Source organism: Carassius carassius, chromosome 7 (assembly GCF_963082965.1).
Source record: "Carassius carassius chromosome 7, fCarCar2.1, whole genome shotgun sequence".
Taxonomy (NCBI): Eukaryota; Metazoa; Chordata; class Actinopteri; order Cypriniformes; family Cyprinidae; genus Carassius; species Carassius carassius.
The window spans coordinates 6,013,943-6,037,419 of NC_081761.1; the positions used below are offsets into that span (position 1 = coordinate 6,013,943).

General features: G+C 34.5%; 1 protein-coding gene across 1 annotated transcript in view; it reads left to right on the forward strand.

The window, feature by feature from the left end:
• The first annotated feature begins 585 nt into the window (after positions 1–585).
• Positions 586–23,477, forward strand: part of LOC132143411 (voltage-dependent T-type calcium channel subunit alpha-1H-like) — a 51,236-nt gene continuing 28,344 nt past the window's right edge. The window contains exons 1-11 of the mRNA XM_059553600.1: positions 586–693; positions 2,962–3,095; positions 4,516–4,613; positions 5,467–5,626; positions 9,814–10,126; positions 10,751–10,843; positions 12,610–13,267; positions 16,541–16,890; positions 21,820–21,971; positions 22,056–22,241; positions 23,321–23,438. Of these exons, the coding sequence (XP_059409583.1) occupies positions 601–693; positions 2,962–3,095; positions 4,516–4,613; positions 5,467–5,626; positions 9,814–10,126; positions 10,751–10,843; positions 12,610–13,267; positions 16,541–16,890; positions 21,820–21,971; positions 22,056–22,241; positions 23,321–23,438 (2,355 nt within the window). The 5' untranslated portion in view covers positions 586–600. The remainder of the gene's footprint in view (positions 694–2,961; positions 3,096–4,515; positions 4,614–5,466; positions 5,627–9,813; positions 10,127–10,750; positions 10,844–12,609; positions 13,268–16,540; positions 16,891–21,819; positions 21,972–22,055; positions 22,242–23,320; positions 23,439–23,477) is intronic.

Sequence of the window (23,477 nt, forward strand, 5' to 3'; positions counted from 1 at the left end):
TTTGTATGAATGATTTCTGAAGGATCATGTGACACTGAAGACAAGACTGCTGAAGTTTCAAATATATTCAAATACATGTTTAATATTTAAAATAATCTTTACTGTATTTTCAGCAAATAAATGCAGCCTTGGAGAGCATAAGATACTTCAATGTAAAATTAAATTAAATTACTGACCCCAAACTTTTGAACAGAAGTGTTTATGTTCATGTTTTGCTTTGAATAGCTAAAATGTATAAAGACACTCCATTTTACTCATGAGTAAATTAAAAATTTAAATGAAAACATTATACAGTATTTCTATAAACAGGATAGACAGAGATGAACAGGTTTTGTTTAAAGACACTTTTCTGTTTCTTCATCGTAGGCACTGTACTAAAAATATTCTTTCATTACTTAAGAAAGATTTTACAATTAGTGTAGCCAGTTTATAGTCATAGTTTGTAGAAACAGACAAATAAAGTATCTCGTCTCTAGTTCTGACACTAAAAAAAAATAAAGTAATAATAAGTGAAGTATGAGAGGAATATTTGAACTACTTGATTTCCTTGTGAGCTGTATTTACCTTAACTGGAGCTCTACGTGGTTTGAGCGAGTCAGCATGCTGGTGATTCTGCTCAACTGCATCACGCTCGGCATGTTCCAGCCCTGCCAAGACCTGGAGTGCCACTCTGACAGGTGCAGCATCCTGCAGGTAACACACTCTTACATAACAGACACACGTGGATTGATTCCTTGATTCTGCCTGTTGGTTTGATTGACTGGTTGGGGAAAAAAAGCATTCAAAGACACAAGCATATAATAAATGCAAACAGCAGCCTAAAGAGTAAGACAATTAAAATGTTCCATTGGATAACATAAAACAAAATATCAAACTAAGTGGTATTTGCAGAAATGCACATTTCAAGCAAGTGCAGTGATGGCATATTTTTGTAGGCCAACCGAGAAGTTAGCATTACTCTATGAAAGCTTGTTTTTGCCACAGGGTAAAAAAAGTAATAATGACTTTTTATCTCAAAACTCTGAAAAAAAAAAGTCAAAAACATTTTTCTGTGGCATTTTCACTATCCTGTGGCAGAAACAAGCTTCCAAATCATCCTGGTTCGCTTGACACAAACCCAATAAGATTTGTAAGTTTTTGCTAAAATGTTTGATTCTTTGCATTTTTTTTTTTATTATCTTCACAAATGAACACAACTTATGAAGGCTAAATACAATCATCAGAAGTAAAAAGTTAAATATGGACTATAAATGAACTACACATGGTCAAATGACTTCATCAACCATACTTTCAGTCTATATTTAAAACATTTAAAATTTTTTGGAATAGTTTGCATGAGTCTGATTATAAACACAACGAGTCTCTAAAAGCGGACTAGTGAGTAGATGAGTTCACCTGTTCGGCATGATGTTTAATTTCCATGGCAAGCTCTGTCCCATGTAGCCTCTTGTTAGTTTGTAAAGTTTTCAAGAAAAGCCTTAAAAAACACAAAGGGGTATTACAGATTTATTTTATGTAGAATAAAGCATCATAAAATGTTATGATGTAGAGTCAAATAACTTGAAAAACTTCAATACAGAGCAGCGTTAAAGCGGTTATGTGCTTCCTAAATGATGTCAACTGTCAGTTCTTAGAGAAACCCACAAGCAACACCATGAAGCATCAGCAACAGACTCCGAAAAATATCTGTAATCTCTCCAAAACAAATTTTAAATAACCTGTGAATCTGCATAATGACGGGAACATTGCTCACAACAGGCAATTTGGAGTCTGACAGAGACTGGCTTGAAATTTATTGTTGAAGTCTGTGAATTTTGTACACAAGTGCTGCTTTAAATGAGATCAATTAGGCAATGAAACCTGTGGGTACTTGATAGAACAGCTGTGTGAACTGGAGGGAAACCGGCTTCAAACTCAAGCTAATAATCACCTTGGGTAATGTTAGTCGAAAGCAAATTATACAAAATGGTTTCGAAAAGTCAAGTTAGATCATTTATTTGCATATGCCACTTGCATGGATATTTTGTCGTAAAATTTAAACATTTTTAGGTGTCCAGAAGTCTCCAAATATTTTTTTTGCCCACTGTATGTGACATGAAACATTTTCATGGATTAACTGTTCTAAATGCCAATCTGTCAACACTCCCATTTTCCCCAGGGGTCTTTGATTATTTCACATTATATCCCGTCCCCTTCCCATTTTGTGATTCACTTCCCCCATAATTTGTATGCCCCAAACCTCATCGTATGAACAGTCACATCAATATATTATTCTAAGGTTGTCCAGATCTTGTATGAAATGCATCCTACTCAAATAATAGACACATCATACAAATTAAAATTTGTGACCTCAACCTGGCAACCTACAACCCAGTTGTGTTGTTAATATACATGGGGTAGAAGACATGGGAAGTTGAATCAAAAATCTCTGGTAGAAATGGGAGGAGAAGACTCAAATGTTGTTCTGGCGAAAATAAATAAATAAAATGAAACATGAACAAGTCACATTATTATCATAATAACGTATTTATTATGTGTTTAGCCTGCCTCTGCCGTTCCGCAAACATTTGTTAGTCAATGTTTAATTTAGTTTATTTAATACAAATAAAGACAACTTTGAAGTAGCTTTATGTGTATTGTGAAGTCTTTTTAAAATATGCATTATATAAAAAAAACGGTAGTCCTTAAAGCTTGCTGGCAATCTGATTACGTAATCCAGACTACATGTAATCAGTTACTACCCAGACCTGAACAACATCTGCCAAAATAATATTTAAACAATTCAATTTAAGTTGTTTCTTTCATTTTTTTTTTCTTTTAGACTAATTGAACAAATCAGGTTTAAAGTGGAGACTTTTTTAGTTAGACCAGTATTAAAATGCACTTTAAATGAAATGACAGCTGTTTAACTTTTCTTCATGTAATGTTTTCATGAGCGATGTGTGGTTCTTCTCTCCACAGGCCTTTGACGATTTCATCTTTGCATTCTTTGCTGTGGAGATGGTGGTTAAAATGGTGGCCTTGGGCATTTTTGGTCCAAAATGTTACCTTGGTGACACCTGGAACCGCCTTGACCTCTTTATCGTCATGGCTGGGTGAGTGACAAATCACAAAGGTGTGAGCGCCATGCTCCGAAAATCTAAATAGTCAACTATTAGAGTGCGATTCCTAGAATTTGATGAGTCATTAAACTTAAACTCTTAACTGTTACAGTGTCTGTGTGTGTGTGTGTGTGTGTGTGTGTGTGTGTGTGTGTGTGTGTGTGTGTGTGTGTGTGTGTTTGTTTAATGTCAAATCCAGTTTTAATGTCAGGTCGAGTTCTAATGTCAAGTCGATGTGTCACAGCTAAGCTCATGAATGACAATTACCACCAGGCAAGAGTCTCTGTGTCTGTCTGTATCGTGTCTCTCTCTTGTCATTTGCGCTGTCACTGACACAGTGATTTGTAGTTTTCCTCTCTGTCCAAAAATCAGTTCAAGTGCCTGATCACTCATTAAAACTCATTAAAACGGTAATGTGTGAGTGTGTGAGTGAGGAAGTAGCAAGTTGGTCATTAATTCGGACAAAGGTAACACATTTCGGGTTTAATGGTGTTTCCATTAGGCTTCTTAACTAGTTTAGCCAAATAGTTTTTCTTAGTCTTCCAATCATTAAGGTGAAAAGTATAGCACTAAACTAACACTAACTAGTACAAATAGCATAGACATTCATGTTGACCTAAGATCCACTTTTCACTTTTCAATGGGGAGAACATATAATGATTCTAAATCAATTTAGTGACATTAAATATTCTCCTGCTGCTGTGTTGCGTCATTTAGGGGTCTTGTCGCACAGCTTGTGAGTTCGAGAGCAGTACGAAATAGATATTTTAATGCAGTCTTTCTGTAGAAATCATGAAGTTTGATTGTGAAACATTCAATTGTGAAAATTCATGAGTGAAACGTTTTAAACTGTCCAGGGTATAAGTATATAGATATGATTTTAATAATATACTATAAATTATGTACATTGAATGTCATCAAAAATATTATATTACATTATTATGATTGAATGACATTATAAAATATATATGTTATTATTCTACATATTCTACATCAGGGGAAGTCGTGGCCTAATGGTTAGAGAGTCGGACTCCCAATCGAAAGGTTGTGAGTTCGAGTCCTGGGCCGGCAGGAATTGTGGGTGTGGGGAGTGCATGTACAGTTCTCTCTCCACCTTCAATACCACGACTTAGGTGCCCTTGAGCAAGGCATCGAACCCCCAACTGCTCCCCGGGCGCCGCAGCATAAATGGCTGCCCACTGCTCTGGGTGTGTGTTCACAGTGTGTGTGTGTGTGCTCACTGCTCTGTGTGTGTGCATTTCGGATGGGTTAAATGCAGAGCACAAATTCTGAGTATGGGACACCATACTTGGCTGAATGTCACTTCACTCACTCACTCACTCATTTTTATTCTATATATTGGCTTATTGTGTTTCAAGTTGTTTAAAATGAATTTCTTTTGTTTATGTTTTAGGATGTTGGAGTATTCTTTAGATGGTCATAATGTTAGTTTCTCAGCCATCAGAACCGTACGAGTTCTCAGACCATTACGAGCCATCAACAGAGTTCCCAGTGAGTACCGTTTTCCCTTTCTTTGTTTCCATCTGTATATCTTTTTCGTTTCTCTCTTTTACAACCCAGTCACTGTTTTACAGCCCAGCTTTTGATTTGAAGCAAATGATCTGGAGTTGGTCTGAAAAAAAAAAGACATGCCTGCTGTATTTATAGATTCACACACGCACAGACTAGACAAGACTCTCGTGATGTATTAACATGGTCACTGATGCTGATTGTTGCAGTTAAGTGCCCACAATCCAACATTATATAGTTGATGGACCACAAAAAAGTACACAAACACTCACACGCACATGCTATTAGTCCTCAGAGAGGTGCTGGTGTATGTTACAGTAATGGATGGAGTCCAGCAGTGAAAGTAAGTGTCTGTTTTGTTTAATGTAGACTGAGACATGCACGGATACTCTTACCATTTATAGCTCACTCTTTTTGTCAACACATACCAAATAAGTGTGTGTGTGTGTGTGTGTGTGTGTGTGTGTGTGTATGTGTGTGTGTGTGTGTGTGTGTGTGTTCAGTAAAGCAGTAATAGATTTTGGACTCAGTGAGGAGTGAGAGCCCGTGGCTGTTAAGTTTCCAATTCGATTATTCTCAAACCACCGAGTGTTAGCCAAAGCCCTGCAAGTTTCTGTTTGTGTGTGTGTGTGTGTTCACTTCTTGGCTCAATTACTGAATACACATCAGACACTGAGAAAATGTGTTCATGATGTGTGTGAATGTCAGATCAGAGTTATCAAAGTTAAATGTAACACCGCAGTCTCGTCTGTCTAGTGAACCGCGATGGCTTTGATGCTTCATTGCACGTGTTATTAAATGTGTGTTCGTGACATCATGTATCTCTGTCTCGTAGGTATGCGAATCTTGGTGACGTTGCTGTTGGATACTTTACCGATGCTGGGAAATGTCTTGCTGCTTTGTTTCTTCGTGTTTTTCATCTTCGGGATTGTTGGTGTGCAGCTGTGGGCGGGGCTTCTGCGCAACCGCTGCTTTTTTGACAGCAACATCAGAATGTGAGTGCAAAACCACTGCTTTTAATGCAAGCTACTCGATACATGCAAATTGCAGGGGTTTGCAAAATTGCTGCTGCAATCATTGCTGCTCTGAAACCACATGGGTATGTTCCTCGGTGGGAACCTGTTTATATATGTTGTGTCAACAGATGGAAGAATGACTTTTTGGGGGCTTTGAAGACAGCTATCTAGGATTTAATGAGTTTATTGAATTTACGCTATATTAGAGTAGTAAATTATATTAACTCATCCCTCAGTTTGTAAAAAACAAAGAACAAGCTTGTACAGTAATGCACTTACAGTACAATGGAAGCTTGTGATGCTTTAAATCAATAGTTCACCCCAAAATGAAACTTTTTTCATTTAATTACTTACTTACAGGGTCTAAGCAATGGGGCTTTCTTTCCCCTTGGTAGAAAAGGGCACTTTACTGTTGGCGATTAAAGGGGCAGGAGCTCAAGCCCTCGAGACTACAGCAAAGCCAAGTATAAATGTTGCATTATATTGTTTGTATATGCTGACACAAGACATCAGTTCTCACATTTTATATCCCATAAGGGCCTCACTGATCATAGAGAGTGTACAAAGTAAAGAGTTGAATAATGAGTATTCATAAAGGCAGTTTGCACCAGTGAATCATTTTGACAACTGTCCACCCTGATATACTGCACACCAGAAAGCCAGTGTGTTGAAAGAAGCCTTGACCCGTTCAGGTGCATCACTGCGTCTCTCCAGCACCCTCCCCAAAGCCCAACACTATCCAAGCAACGTCTGTTACAATAATGCTTCTCTCACTCAAATTATGCTGCCCTTTTAAAAATCCAGCTCTCTTGTGCATTCAACATTTATTGCATTGTCTGTCGAAAACCATCAAAAACAACCACCAAAAAACGATATCCACTTCAGTCTGTGTACATCTGCTGCTATCTGCATTCAAAACTCAAAAGAATTGGCCTTTACTTCAGAAAAGTCTTGTTTCTCATTGAAACATTTTTGTCATTCTAGTAAGCAGCTGCCTTGTTAATAATTTTGATTAACTCATGTAAGCTTTGACTATACTTTACTGTATTTTAACATAGATGTTTTTCTTCTTTATTATATGTATATGTTTTTTGAACTGTTCTTGCTGTATTGGCAAATAATCATATTTCATAAAAAAACAAATAAAAGTATAATTTAATTTTGCATAAACCCTGTTACAATAATGTTTCCTAAAGTAACAAAAAAGTTTACAGCATACCTACTGTATCCTCTTTTTAACTTTTTTTTCAGTAGGGTTGTTTAACAAGCTAAAGAAACAAACTAAGGATTTTTTTTATAGATATAGAGATATGAATATTATATTTCACATATGTGAAAAATTCCACCCTGTTACCATTTTTTTGTTTAACAAAATACAGAAAATTGAAATGTGGGTTTTTTAGGAATTATGAGCATTACATTTTACAAATATGAAAAATTCCACCGTTACCATTATTTTTTAACAACTACTGAAAATGTAAATGTGGGCTTTTTAGTTTTTGTTTTTGTGTTTTTAGAAATATGAGAATTACATTTTACAAATGTGAAAAATTCTACCGTTACCATTATTATATATATTTTTTTCTCAATAAGAAGCACTTTGTGGTTTCATGACCTATACACAAGGCCTATAATATCAGATTAAACAAAAATAGTGAACCTTTTTATATTAATGAAGGTATAATTATATCACGTATATATTGAAATGAATTAATTTGGCTATAAATGTCACAACCTAATAAATTAATTCTCAAACAGATTGTTTGCTTGATAAAATGTTTAAAATCATATAAATATTTACTTTTAAATTCCCTTGTAGAACTGGAAAAGGCACCCTTTGTATAGTATGACCCATTTAATAAATGTTTACAGTGGCTTGCTCCAAAAATACTAATATTGCCAGTCAAATTACACCTATCTCAGGTGTGAAAATAGCTTTCTGTCTAAGTGATTCCCATGAGATGTGCAAATTTGTCTGTTTGCACATCTACTCATTATTTTTGGAGCCTGCAGCTAGTTCTTTTGCCCACAAGATTTGGCACTTTCACAAGGAGTGCACTCCTTTGTATATTAATTTTAATTAATTTTTAACAGAGAAAAAAGACTATCATGACTAATTACCATTTCAATGTAATTATGCAATTTGAAGGTAACAATGCAATTTGATTTAATTAAATAATGCTTTGTATAAACGCTTTGATGTAAAGGCTTCTTTCTTTATTTCTTTCTTTCATCAAGATTCCCAGGAATTTGAATAACTCAATTAATTTGAGTAAAGCAGTCATATTAGTGTCCTCCACTCCCTCATCTTTCAGTCCTCCAAAATAAATCAGTGTGAACCTTGGTGCAATTAAATACAGAACTTATAAAGTAAATTATTTCTAATTTCTCTCAGGTCTTTACTAAACTGGAGAATATTTGTGTAATACATTCTATGCATGAGCTCGAAAAAACAGATGACCCCTAGGTGATTTTTGTGTGACAAAAGAGGGAATTGTTTTATCTCAAATGCTACAACACTAGAAATGACAAATGTTATGGTTTGGATCCAGGCCCTCTGAAAGTGCTGGCTTGAAATCTGCTGTGGAAGGTCTAAAATATATGCAGTTGTAGTTCAGACTTATTGTGTGAAAAAATGCTCGCTTTAAGGCAAAACATTTTTATTTATAAGTCCATAGCTGTTACAATTAACATTACATGGCCATTTTCTGTGACATCCTCATTTAGTGGTTAATGCCTTAATGATTTTAATAGATATTTTGATTGCTGTGTTTGAAAACATAGCACCGGTTGTCTGTTTTAGATCAGTTATGTTTAAATTGTGTATTTGTATTAAGTAGTATATCATTTAACAGCAAATAAATATCTGTGAAGGCTTGTTTTATTATTGTATCAGATGGACTATTTCATGGGGTAGCTGAATTGTTTAAGATTATATTTGAATTGGTTGCATCTCTGTAAAATGAACATGACCACTTTAGACTATTAGTAGACCTCAATTTTTAAGCATTGCAGTGCAGTTTGCTCATTTTAAATGTCAAATAAATTCAGTTTTGTGTTTAGTGCATTGATAGAAGGTACTGTACACAAAAATGCCAAAGGGCTCTTTTTTAAGTCATTTACATATTGCATTTCATGTTGCATGATTGGAATTATTCCAAAAAAAAGCATGCTGCTAAGTTTCAGATATGGTAAGTAACATATGGGCCAATTCTTAGACCATTTTCTTCAATATCCTCTCTTAAAACTTACTGTAGTATAAACATGTTTGCAGATGATGTGCAAATAGTTAAATGTCAAGTAAATTTGCATTCTGTTTTGAGTTTAGTGTATTGATAAAAGGTACACAAAAACATAAATTGGTATTTTAAAAAAATATTTTTGCTTTAAATCAGTGTTCTGTCTGTTTTTAAAAAATAAAGCAAGTAAATAAATTAGATAAGATAAATAAATAAACCAACAAAATATTGATTGCCAGCCTCAGGATGTCAAATTAAATATTATATGAGACAATGAATGTTGGAATGACTTTAGGTAATAGATCATATGAATAATTAATGAGCAAAATTAATAATAAAAATCAGTTTCAGTCAATGTGAATTTCATTCCAGCAGATCAAATGAAAAGGTAAAAAAACAATCAAAATGATGCATCACACATAAAAAATCTGTTGTCAGTGCCAGTGTTAATTAGAATACTTTACTATTATAGTGTTGTTTTTTTGTTTAGTTTTTTACTATTTTGAATTAAATTTTATTTGTGCAGCTTTTATTTTAAAACTTAAAGTTATTTAAAATTATTATCTTTTTTAATGCCTGTGTAAATTTTAATTGTTGCTTTTAGTTCATTATTTGATTTTAATCATTTTTCATGTTTTTGTTTTAATTTAGCTTAAACTGAATTTAAAAAGAAGTGAAATATAAACATGTATGTTTTTTAACATTTCACAATAATTTGTTAACAATAACATGAATTAACAGTGAAAAATACTTCTTAAGCAGTTATTAATCTTAGATCATCTTAATTTCAAAACTTACTAAAAGATTATTAAAACTAAAAGTTGCATCTGTTGCATATTGTTTAATGGACCAGAGCTAACAGTGACCTAACAATGAACAGTTGTGTTTTTATTAATTAACATTAACAAAGATTTGGTCTCTCTGCAGGCTGTATAATGTTTCAGAGTCTGTGAGTGAATACTACAGACTGGACGAAACTGATGACATTCCCTTCATTTGCTCCACCACTCGGGAAAACGGAATGTTGCACTGCTCCAACATCCCGAAGCGCAGAGTTGGAGGGGCTGATTGTGAGCTCACGGCTGATAATGTCACAGATCTTGTTTTCAAAGATCCTCCTCATCATGGATGTGTAAACTGGAACTTGTATTACAACAGCTGCAATGCAAGCGAACACAATCCGCATAAGGGGGCTATCAACTTTGACAACATTGGATACGCTTGGATTGCTATCTTTCAGGTGTGTACACGTGTCTGCAAGAAGATGAAAGGATACTGAATGAGTTTATGTAAAAAAATTAAAAAAAAAAAAAACATGCATAGTCATCAATAATTTTTAGGAAGGCAGTTCAAGAATTCCTATTTTTTTTTCTAATAGGATGAATGTGTGTAAGAGATCCGCTCCAAGTTGTTCATTAAAATTTTCGCTGAGTATAAATTCAGTCTGGCAGGCGGTGATATTTTTTATCCTCACATATCCTTTTGGCGCCCGAGGGACACTTAGTTTCGGAGTCAGAAAATGAAGTGAAAGGTTGCCAGGGGCTACAGTGAGAGTGAATCCTCTTTCATCAATAAACAACTTACCTGTCCTAGAAAATCACATTTTATTATGTTCCATTCTAATCTAATCTATAGGGCAACAATATTTATCATATTCTTTAGTAACCTGATTGGGAATGGACACGGACATTTCTCAGGTTTCTGAGTAATCTGATTGACCACAGCATGAAATTTTATCATTCCTTCGAGTTTCCTGACCTAGTTTTGTGGAAGCGATGAACAATATCTGAAGGGCTTTATTGTAAGGAATGTGTGCATGGTGGATGTCGTTACCTGTTTAATCCTGTTTGTGTTTTCTCATCAGGTCATCACATTAGAGGGATGGGTGGATATCATGTACTATGTCATGGATGCGCATTCCTTTTACAACTTCATCTATTTCATCTTTCTTATCATTGTAAGTTCACAGTAATTATTTAACTGATACGTCTTACTCTCTTTTAACCTCTCTGCTTTCATTAGTTGCATGGAAATGGCTTTTGCTATCATCAGCTGTGTAATTTACTCAAGTAATTTTACTTGATAACCACACTTAAAGAGATGAAAATTCGGTCATCATTTCTAAGGAATTTATAATTGAGCAACATTGAAACTGAATGCTTGTTCTTAAGAGACCTACTGAGTTACTGTAAGTACTACATTACTAAGAAAAAAATCAATCTTTTTATACAATCTTTGACTTTAATGTACACATTTAATGGTCACCATTGTATTAAATCAATTAGAATTGTATGTCTTACTAAAGTCACATCACATTAATCTGTTTTAACCTATAATCAATTATGACCAAGTTTAGTGATCAGTAAATACTACACTGTATAAGCAATTATTAAATCATCTGCAGCTAAATTAAGTATTAAACAATTTCTGCTAACCTGTTTTAGTCTGGTGTTCTCTAGCGACTTTAAAAAACTACACTTTAACTACTGTTCAAAAGATTAGGAATAGTAAGAGTTATTGTTGTTTATTAAAGAATCTTAAGTGTCACATGATTCCTCAGAAATCATTCTAATATGCTGCTCAAGAAAAATGTCTTATTATTATGTTAATAATAAAAAAATAAGGATTGTTCTCCTCAATAACAGTTGTTAATAACAGTCAATAACAATTGTGCTGCTTAATATTTTTGTGAAAAGTATTAAATTTTTTAAGTAATAACAATAATGAATTAATTAAAAAAATACTAAAAATTTTGACAAGTACCCTTTTTTAGTCCATCATTAAGAAGTGATACAGAAAATATTTTTCAGAGTTGTAAATAAAACAATGATAATTGGATTGTTTTACATTATGTTTTATTATTTCAATCTTTCTATTTAAAAATGTCACATTTAGTGCAATGTGTTACTTGCTGTTCATGTAGTTATTTGTGAATTTAAGAAATTTGTTTTCTAGCTTTTCTTTAAGTTTAGTCTTCATAAACATGCCATGTAAACAACCTGTCCTCCAACCAATACACTCGTATAGGTCGTTTGTCCAAATCCCTGAAACACGACCCATCAGAGCGTATACTACAATTGCGCCCCTATCGGCAAAAGGTCATTTTCATATTAATGTTTTGTACTCTTTTATTTGCACTCTGATTTGCATTTCGTGTAGCTCAGTTGGTAGATTATTGCGCTATACATTGATAGGTAATCATGCTATCATGGGTTCGATCCCAGGGAATGGACATGCATGAAAATGTATATGCTCAATAAATCATAATTTAGCATGATTTCTGTGAGGGTTAGGTTTAGGGGTGGGGTTAGGTGTGGTCATTAACGAATAAGCCACCTAGTAAAATATGTAGGAAATACTGTGAGATTGGTGTAAAAAGCCCACACATTGTATTTAAATAAACGTGCGTTTTGATTGGTAATGACGTTATACGTCATTTCATAACGACAGATGCAACGCGATACTGTCATTATTTTTATTATTTTTATTTTACTGTCATTATTTCTTATTATTTTTAACTTTAAAACGTAAATATAGGTCGTAATAAGGTGCTTGCACAAATGACCTATATGGTCGTTTTTTGTTGGAGGACAGGCTCCATGTAAATCACAATATTATTGTTGAGAAGACTGTCAAGAAATGTAATAAATACTAGGTACCTCGTAATCCTGCAATGTTTTTGGCCTATCTCTGTAATATAGTCATATTTTGTTTTGTCCACAGGTAGGCTCCTTCTTCATGATCAACCTGTGCCTCGTTGTCATAGCAACACAGTTCTCCGAGACCAAACAACGTGAGAACCAGCTGATGCAGGAACAGCGGGCTCGTTTTCGTAGTAATGACTCCACCTTAGCTAGCCTGGCTGAACCGGGATCCTGCTATGAAGAAATGCTAAAATACCTTGTCCACATTTGCCGCAAACTCTTCCGACATGCCACACGCATCTATGGCGAATTATGCCACAAGAGACGCAGGGGTGTGGCCAATCCTAGCAGCTCCCTCCCAGTGGGCGGGACTAATCGATATTGGAGTGACAGTGGGACAAAGATGGGTCCGGCCCAATACTGTATGCTGCATTATCATCATCCCCATCAGCATCAACATTACATCAGCAATGGGATAGAAATGAAAACCCTCCATCTTGATAGAGATGCTCAGAATTCCAAAAAGACCTCATCGCTCCCTCATGCACTGCAAAATTTAAAGGGTTTGAGGCTCGGAATTAACTATCCCACCATCCTGCCCTCCAAATTATACGCAAATTCACAAACTCGCTCACATTTGACAGGTGGAGTCAAAGCACCGGCTTTCCATCATGGACTTAACGGCAGGAAGATCTCCATTTGTAGTGGATACCATGACACTTACAAGTTGCAGCACGGTAAGAACATGGATAAAGCTATGCAATTGCATTCATATATTAACTTCCAGAATACAAAATTGCTGATAATTTACTCACCCCCATGTCATCCAAAATGTCTTTGTTTCTTCAGTCAAAAAGAAATTTAGGTTTTTGAGGAATACATTCTAGGATTGTTCTCCATATAGTGGACTTCAAAGGGGAATCAACGAGTTAAAGGTCCAAATTGTAGTTTTAGTGCAGCTTCAAAGGGCTCTACACTAGCCCAAATGAGGAATGAGTGTCTTATCTAGTGGAATTATTGGTCACTTTCTAAAAAAATAAAATAAAATACAAATAGAAACTTTATATACTTTTTAACCTCAATTGCTTGTCTTGCACTAGCTCAACCTCGCGCATTACATAGTCATGTTGGAAAGGTCACTCATGACATAGACAGAATTACTGACCCAGTGTTTACAAGGCGAATGTGCAAAGGAAATCAATTGCCCTTTAAAAAAAACAGGTAAAACAAGGTCTGACAATTTTGAAGTTAGAGGAGAAAATTTGTTTTTCACCTGACCCTACAATTTTGAACTGAAGTACACAGACAGAGAACTAACCACGCATTACTTTTTCAGCGTGATTACATAGAATGTGAAGTCATACAACTGCATCACAGAGCTAGTGCAAGACGAGCATTTTTGGTTCAAAGATATGTGTATATATATATATATATATATATATATATATATATATATATATTGTCTTTTTGACTGAAGAAGGAAAGACATGAACATCTTGGATGGCATGGGGGTGAGTAAATAATCAGGGCATTTTTATACTAGAAGTGAACTAATCCTTTAAGGTAATACTATATTTTGATAGTCTACTTTGATAGTTTACTAAAAACATTCTACTAACCACAGGTAACTGCAACTACTTGTCAACTAACAGTGAGTATTAGTATACTGTCTGCTTCCTATCTGCTAACACTTTATTTATTTGTATATTTATTTGTTTTTACATTACATGGTTCAAGCAACCCAATTCCGATTTTCTCCTCCTACGTGGCAGAGATCGAAAATGACACAATGTGTAAGCAGGAAAAAAGTGCATGGATTCCAAAATTCTCAGATCGGTTTCGGGTCTTATTCCTATGTGGAAATAAATCTGATATGATTTGGATATGTGCATTTGTTTCTGATATGCAGACAGATCAGTTATTCCCCTGTCAATGCAATCTGTACTTCACTGAAAAAGCGACAGTAGTGAATGACATCAAATCAGGTGGACGCTTTTCCGGGTCAGTAAGCAGTGTTGCCAAGTCTGCAGTTTTCCTGTGAAATTGGCTACTTTTACACTTTTCCCACGGGTTGTTTGTTTTTAATCTGTAGGTTAAAGTGATCTATCCTCCCTGCTTTTTCAAAAGAGGTGAACCCTTGAAAACCCTGTAAAAACACAATTGGGCTGGTTTTTGTTTTGTAGACCTGGATACCATGTCAGTACATTTACCCTGGATTGTTTCACAATGTGTGTATTGGAAATGCAGATATTGGATAAAGGTCACACATCAGAAAAATCTAATATACTCAACAAGTCAATTTTGCAAGTATTGCCAAGTTATTCTGTTTAACCCTAACCCTAAATTAACAGTCTACTAATACTCTAATGAGAGTTAGTTGATATATAGTTGCAAATTAACTGCAGTTAGCTGACTGACATGAAGTTACAAAGTGACTTATAGTTAGTAGAATATCTAAAGTGGACTATCAAAATTAAGTGTGAGCTATATGAATTGTGGATTAAAGGTTTACTTTTAGGGGCCACCGTACAAAAAATAAATAAATAAAAAATTAAACCTTAAGTACAAATATTGCAATCTCTGTGCAAAAAGTGAAGTGTTTTGGGTCTGCTGTCATGTTTAAAATTTGACTTTGAGTTTGTGGATTAAGAGTAAATTCTGTCTCTGGGGTTTTAGCTTAATAACGTAGATAATGGAATTCTTTATTTTTTTTCTTGGCTTTGCGCACTTGACATGCCCTAATAATTCCAAATTGAATTGAGGGAAACGTCTGAACAAACTCACACACTGTCTAGTCATTATTTTTGTGCCTCTTGACTTTTGCCTGAAATTACCTGGTGAAGAAGCCTTGGGTTTTTCAACATCTTGGTCTAAATGTATTCATAACTTTGATTCGTTTCAGCATCCTGTAGGTTAAGTACATCCTCACCTGCACTTCTGTGAAATTGCATTTAATAAATATCATCAGAGCTGGGTATTAACTGATTACATGTAACTTGGATTACGTAATCAATTCAATGCATCTTTGCTTAATGAAAGTATTTGTTTCTTTAAAAAAATTAATCTTACTGACCACAAACATTTGAGTGGTAGTGAATTTTAAATTGTGTAAATATTTTTGTATTAAAACAGATTTCTTGTTAGGAAACCTTTTGGAAAGCCAGTAGCATTTAATTTCACAACAGTTTGAAAAAAAAAAAAATCCTATAGCTCCCCTGGTAACCATATTATTCCAACACAATAACATTGGTGACAAAAACAGTAAATGACAGAAAAGTGATTTTAGTTAACACTAAAAACTATAAAATCTTAGAGAAGTCCAGTTTGATCCCATTAGGGTAATTGAAGAATTGGTGCCAAATTATTATTATTTCAAAAATTACTCACAGAATCATGTACATATTCATTTTTTGGCTGGGTTTGGTGTCATCAGGTAATAAACCATATATTTGAAATGAACTAATATGTCAGTCATGCACATTGTGAATTTCATGTAAGAGATAATTGAATCTCAGGCACAGCATATGGGTCTCAAAAAGCAGATGCAAATTTTGCCCTGAATATGCGAGAAGGAAAGTATCGATCACTTTTATCAAAGCAAATCACAGGGTTGTTAACTGTAATCAGGTCACTAATGCATCACTGGATTGCTTAATTATCTGGTTATATAACAAAATATTTTATGTAACAGGGAGGCTGGGGCTAGTTGTCACACTATTTACTGCAGTGAACATTTACATTTATGCATTCATCAGATGCTTTTATACAAAGCAATTTACAAAAGCAGTTCGTTACAACCAACAATATTCGTAAAACACAATACCAGGTTTATTAGACAACTACTGTAGATTAGGAAGCAAGCTAGAAAGTAGGAATATATTTATTTTTGACAGTCAGTTTCTGTATAGACACATAGGAAAACATCGTAGGAAAGCATTTGTGTGGATTGGACTTGGACTAGCCCCAGCCTTCCTGTGTGTGATATTAAATACTGTCGTCCTTCACTGCAGGTGTGTATCCTGGCACGTGCTCGAGTGTGTGTGTGGACAGCAGGGTGGGACTGGTGTCTTCAGATTCATCCTCCTGCCCAATTTGTGTCCAGGAAGGCGATAGTGTTAATTGCGACTCCACCAGTGAATCTGACCCAGAGAAACAGGGGCCAGACATCAACTCAGAACAGAGCAAAAGAAACCAGGATTTGGATGAAAAGGAGTCTGGGAATGAGAACTGTGTGTGTATGTGTGTTCAATATGCCAGAGCCATTTTGAGGCGGATTGTGGAGAGCGAGTACTTCAACAGAGGGATAATGATAGCAATCCTTATCAATACACTCAGCATGGGAGTGGAGTACCATGAGCAGGTGAAAATAATACACTCATTTACACACACTTCACAAATGAGGTTAATTAACATCCGAGTTGTTATTGTTCCCATTGAGTAGACCTGAGTTTTTATTGTAATTGTTCCCAGATCGTTAGATTCTGGTTCATTCACACTGCCAGTGATTTCCCGGTATCTGTGCGTGCATTCACACACAACCCGTAAAGGTCCCATAATGACACGTGACATCAGGATGTGATGTGCAATGTACGAGTTGAAAATGCAAGTCACGTTAACTTTCACTTACGTCGGTGAGGCGCTAACTGATCTCTGCTTCATTACAGTTTGCACATATTTGTTAATCGCGAACACTGATCTGCCTTCAAAACACCTGGTAAAAGAGTCGCATGATAACGTGTGTCATCACTACGACACACCCTTTACGCCATTGGTACCCGGTAATGTTACCAGGTCCCCAACCCGGGATCGATCCCAGAATCAATCCCAGGACGTGTTTGCATTCACAATGGTTTTTTTTTCTAGTTACCCCATATATAGGCCTCTTCAGTTTCACAAACTACTCAGTTTGTGAAGTAAGATTTTCGGCACAGAAATTCTCAGTCATTCTTCTAAATTATTTTTTACAACTTTGGCCATGTTTAGCATGAGAATCCATATCTTTAACATTGTGAACAACTCTGAATACACGAAACACCATTGTACCCTCCCTTTAAAGTAAAATATTGTTTAAAGGGATTTTTTCCAGTTGAAAATGAGGACTAAGCTTTAGTTGAATACTTAAATAAATTATGTAATTAAAAAATATTGATTAAAAAATAATAACCTTCCAGTGTGTCTGTGTAATTTTGGATCTTAAACTATTGCATCTGTGCAACTTGTTAGTGACCAAAAATTAATGTTGGCCTAATTCAAATGGATTAAATGTGTGTGTGTGTGTGTGTGTGTGTGTGTGTGTGTGTGTGTGTGTGTATATGTATATATATATATATATATATATATTGGGGTGCAACGGTACGCAAAAATCACGGTTCGGTACGTAGCTCGGTTTTAAAGTCACGGTTCGGTTAATTTTCGGTACAGTAAGGGAAAGAAATGCAAACATTAAACTGCAGGTTGTTTATTACTATAAACTTTTTTTAACAATTTGTTTACACTTACTTTTTAATAAAATATATATAAAATAAAAAAGAATAAGAAATAAAATACTGCTGCAAAGTTCTCCACTAAATAAAATACTCTCAATCTCAAACCAATATCATATAATAAAATATAATGAAAAATATAAATAAATAACTATGATTACAGTGCAGCATTACCAATCCCAGCTTGTAGGCCTGCTCATATTTAAAAAATATATATAACTTAATCTCGGAAGAGATTTGGCAGAATGGTTTAGAGGATATTGACAAACAATCGGTCAATACAAGATTATGCCTCATTCAAAAAAGAAATTACATAGGATTTTTCCCAATGTCTCCCCTCTTTGTGACAAGTGCAAATCAGAAGATGCTGATTTAGCTCATAGTTTTATTTTCTGCCATAAAATACAGGGATTCTGTTGTGAGGTTTTTAAAATGCTTTCAGATGTACTTAATGTAAACTTGGAACCAGACCCAGTGCTCATTATATTAGGACATTCTAACCATATATATTCGTTGAACAGTGCTCAACAGAAATTCCTCACATATTGTGTGATAACAGCCAAGAAACAGTTACTACTGTTTTGGAAAAAGGTTTACCCTCCTGATGCTAAATTATGGCTTGAGGAACTGACGTCTACTCTACACCTGGAACGAACTAGATACCTTTGGAAAGGCAACATCGGACAATTCCACAAGATTTGGGACCCTTTCATCTGCTACCTTAATAGAAATGTTACTCCTGCAATGTATTGTAGGCTGTCTTAAGTGCTGTGTATTAATGTCACGGGATTATATATAACAGGCGGGGGATGGGGTGTTGGTTATAGTTTTATTTGTTTTTATTATATTTTATTATTTTTTTTATTATTATTATTTATTTATTTATTTTTTGCATATAAGAAAATTAATCCTGGAACCTGTAATTATTTCAAGGTCATTTGTTATTTGAATAAAAAAAAAATATATATATATATATATATAACTTTTCCAAAGTGTAAAGTGCAGCATCAACAGTTTCAGTTTTTAGACCTGCTCAGATTTCGTTATTTCATTGCACCGATCGGAATTAAGAGCAAAGATCTGTTTAAATCCCGACAGGAGCTGCGTTTGAATTACAATCATTTTTTTCCTAGTTGTAGTGATGTTCACAATCGTGTGAGGCCTTTTGAAAACCTTAGGCACACTGGCATATTGCACCTGTCAAACATAGTCTATTTTGCCGTCAATACTGTTGATGGTGTCCTTTATCAGTAGGCTTTATATTTATGCTCAGCATGAAGTATAGATATTGTTGTCGTGAAGACAAGATCCTGGTCTGTCGGCGGCCTCCTCTATGTCACCTACAGGAGCAGCAGCGCGCCAGCGCCGCGTCAGGCACGATTCTGGTGTGTAAAGACACAGAAAACGCAAAGCAGCCGTCACGCAACTGACATGCAGCAGAAACGCCATGCTCACGCCACGCAGCCAATGTGTCACCGGCCTTAGTATCAGCTGCAGGGCGGGATTTACGCGGAGACTTCCGCCACTTAATATGTTCGTTTGGAAACACGAAAATGTACCTATGTTCCGCGCACAAAATATTGCTTTCGGTCATTCGGTACACACGTGCACCGTACCGAAAGCCCTGTACTGAAATGGTCCGGTACAAATACACGTACCGTTACACCCCTAATATATATATATAAATATATATATATATATATATATATATATATATATATTATTGTTATTTATTTATTTATTTTTTTACAAATTTAAATTGTGTGCTTTAAAAGTACGTTGATTTAAAACTTTTTTAAAACTTTAAAAACCCAAAATACTTTCTCCTGGTAAGTTTAACATCTAATATGTAAAGAGAAAACATATTAACATATAAGAAACAACCATAATGAATACCTCAGTTAATCCCCTGAAATGAAATTGTGATTTACCGTTTGCCTCTAATGTCAGTTTTTTGCTGACACATACAAATAAAAATTCCCAGTTTCAAAAACACTCATTGTAATACAACATGATCCCTCGGCACTGTGTTTGTGGTGTGACTCTATGCATGTTTTTGGCTCATATTGCATTTAATTAACCCCCTTGGTTAGGATTAGTGTGAGACTGAGAGGAGTCTGAGATTAACCGGTTTAAGGCAGAAGAGAGGACATTCACACTGTTGCCAGGGCAATGATTATTTACATTACAGTAGACACGTTTCATAACAGCGCTCGCCTGCTCTTCCTTGGCAAGCATTAAGGCCTCATGGAGAGAAAGAGGAGAAGCATAAATATAATGTCATGACAGTAACAACACTGTAGTTTAGCTTTTGTATACATTCCTTTTGTATACATTCCTGTTAGCAACGTATGTGTTACAAATTCCTCAGATCACATGACTTGCTAAGAAGAAGTTTTTTTGGTAACACTTTCTATGAAGCCCATATTTATAATACATTATAAGGGTATTCTTAAGGCATTATAATGAATGCATAATGGATTATAAAAAAAATTATAATATGTTATATCAATTCATGACTAATCATAACAACAATTATAATACATCATAATGCTTACGTACTGTACTTGTGGTTATAAGTTTAAGAGTATAATTATTTATAACACACAATGAACTCCTATTAAATATACTTCATTTACAGTATAATGGACTGTATCATATCTCGACATTGTTTATTTTGGATCTGCACAGTATCTTACTACAGGTTGTGAGTGGTTAGATGTTGAGTCTTATTTGAGTCTTTCCTGTGGCGCTAATGTTAATTAATTGATGTGAGCTTAATACTCCAACTGAAAAAAATGCTATGTTTTATATGGTTACATTTTATTTTGACGGTCCCATTAATCAATCGACTGCAAGCAACTTTCAACTACATGCCAACTAACTCTCATTAGAGTATTAGTATGCTCAAGAATGGTCAGTTTATCTGTTGGTTGACCATCAAAATAAAGTGTTAGCATATATTTACAGTAGCAGACATACTAACACTCCAATGTACGCTAGTTGACATGTAGTTGCAGAGTTACTTATCAACAGCTGTCTAAAGGGTACCATCAAAATAATCAAACTAATATTACAATACAAATAGTTAAAAGCAAATGTGTCATATTACACATTCATCTCATCAGATCATGGTATCTGATCTTATGGCTGTTTGAGAGAAAATAAAAATGTTATCATTTTTCAGTGTGTTATAAATCAAGCTATAACCACAAATAAGTAAATATTATAATATATCAAAACTTTTGTTATGAATATTCATGAGATGATACAACATATTATACGTTTTTTTTTACCCTTTAACCCTTATAATGTATTATTAATATGGGCCTCATCAAAGTGTTACCATGTTGTTTTTTTCTGGTAGACATAAAAGTTCACATAAATTTACATTAGGTGTTACTAGTGCTACGATTAATTGTGTCCAAATTAAACGTTTTTGTTCACATAATATATTTGTTGGTACTGTGTTATTATGTTATTATGTTTATATAAACACACACACATACAATAAAAGACCTGTATATATTTATACAATTTTAATTACAGATAAATATTTTTACTATATAAACATTACATTTTTATTAAATATATACATGTATGTGTGTGTATTTATATAGACATAATAAATATACACCGTACACTCACACATATTATGTAAACAAAAACTTTTAGTTTTTAGTTTAGATTGAACTTTTAGTTTAATTTTGTATGCAATTAATCACGATTAATCGTTTGACAGCACTAGTTGTTATGATGTATCACAGAAAACTGGACTGATATTGTATACCCATTCTCTCTTTCAGCCGGATGAGCTGACAGACGTGTTGGAGATCAGTAATATTGTCTTCACTAGTTTGTTTGCGTTAGAGATGCTCTTGAAGCTTTCGGCCTGCGGTTTGTTCGACTACATCAGCAACCTCTACAATATCTTTGATGGGATCATCGTTATCATCAGGTTCTGTGCTGTTCTGTTCGCTGTACATTTGTTGTAAATACTGTGTATTTTGACCACACATGTTCTGTCGGTTGGGTTTTACAGTGTGTGTGAGATCGTTGGACAGGCAGACGGTGGGTTTTCGGTTTTGCGGACTTTTCGTTTGCTAAGGGTGCTAAAGTTGGTGCGGTTCCTCCCGGCTCTGCGCAGGCAGCTGGTGGTACTGATGAAGACCATGGACAATGTGGCCACCTTCTGCATGCTGCTGATGCTCTTCATCTTCATCTTTAGGTTTGTATGAAAGTTCTTCCATACAAGAAGTAGTGACTGTGTAGTACTGACTGAGAGCAGATGAGTCATTCTGAATATACTGTTTCCCAGTTGGTTTTTAGTACTTTTGAAGAAATATGATTGGTCATTCATTTCATTTTCATTTTCCCAAGCACAACTTTATTCCGTTATTTCAATCCCATCACATGTACTGTATGTACTCATAATACCAGTGTTATTTAATACATCGGTATACTGTTTTATTTTTTGTTAATATTTTGAATTTGCTTTTTAGATTTTGTCACTTTTTTGTCACTTTTTTATTTTAATTTCGAGTTTTAGTAATTTTGTTGTTTTAGTTTTAGTTTTAATTCAGTTAGTTTTAGTTATTTTAGTACTTTCAACTTTTACTAAACAAAAGTGAGAGATGTTGCCTTTGCATAGTTTAAATGAAGTAGGTTTCTTTGGTAACTCTTTATTTTAAGTTCCAAATCTCACTTTTAACTAGATGCATATTAACATGCATATTATAAGCATATTGGCTGTTTATTAGTATCTGTAAAGCACATATTCTGCATGACCATATTTTAGGTCCAACCCATACCTAGACTTAACAGCTACCTTGCTAACTACTAATAAGAGTTGATTGAGGGAAAAAGTAATGATTGTTTTTCAATAGCTTTACATTTATTTAATAATAATAAAGTCAAGTAAGCATAATACATAGTATTTATTCACCTTTAGTGTACATTGTCATAATGGTTAATTTTGCCCCTAAACTAGCGCATATCAGCATTTTACATATAGAAAAATAAATACATTTAACATTGAATATAGTATGATGTTTTAGTTTCGATAAAACAAAATTATTTTATTTCTTTGTTAATAACACATTAAAATGTAATAGGCATGAAAGGGAACTTGCGATTTTAATAAAAAACTAGACCGCTCTTTCAAATAATCTGATTAATAATAATCTGTATGTCAAATTTATTTAGGAATAACCCTGATATTCTTACATTTAATGCAGTATATGTTTTTAATTTTGTAACTTTTTTTCCATGTTTGTCACTTTTTTTCTCTTGTCTTCTGTGTTTTAGTATATTGGGAATGCATCTGTTTGGGTGTAAGTTTACTCTGCGGATGGAGAATGGAGACACTGTGTCGGACAGGAAGAACTTTGACTCCCTTCTCTGGGCCATCGTCACCGTATTCCAGGTCAGAAGATTGCGATAAGCAATATATGGACGTTGTATT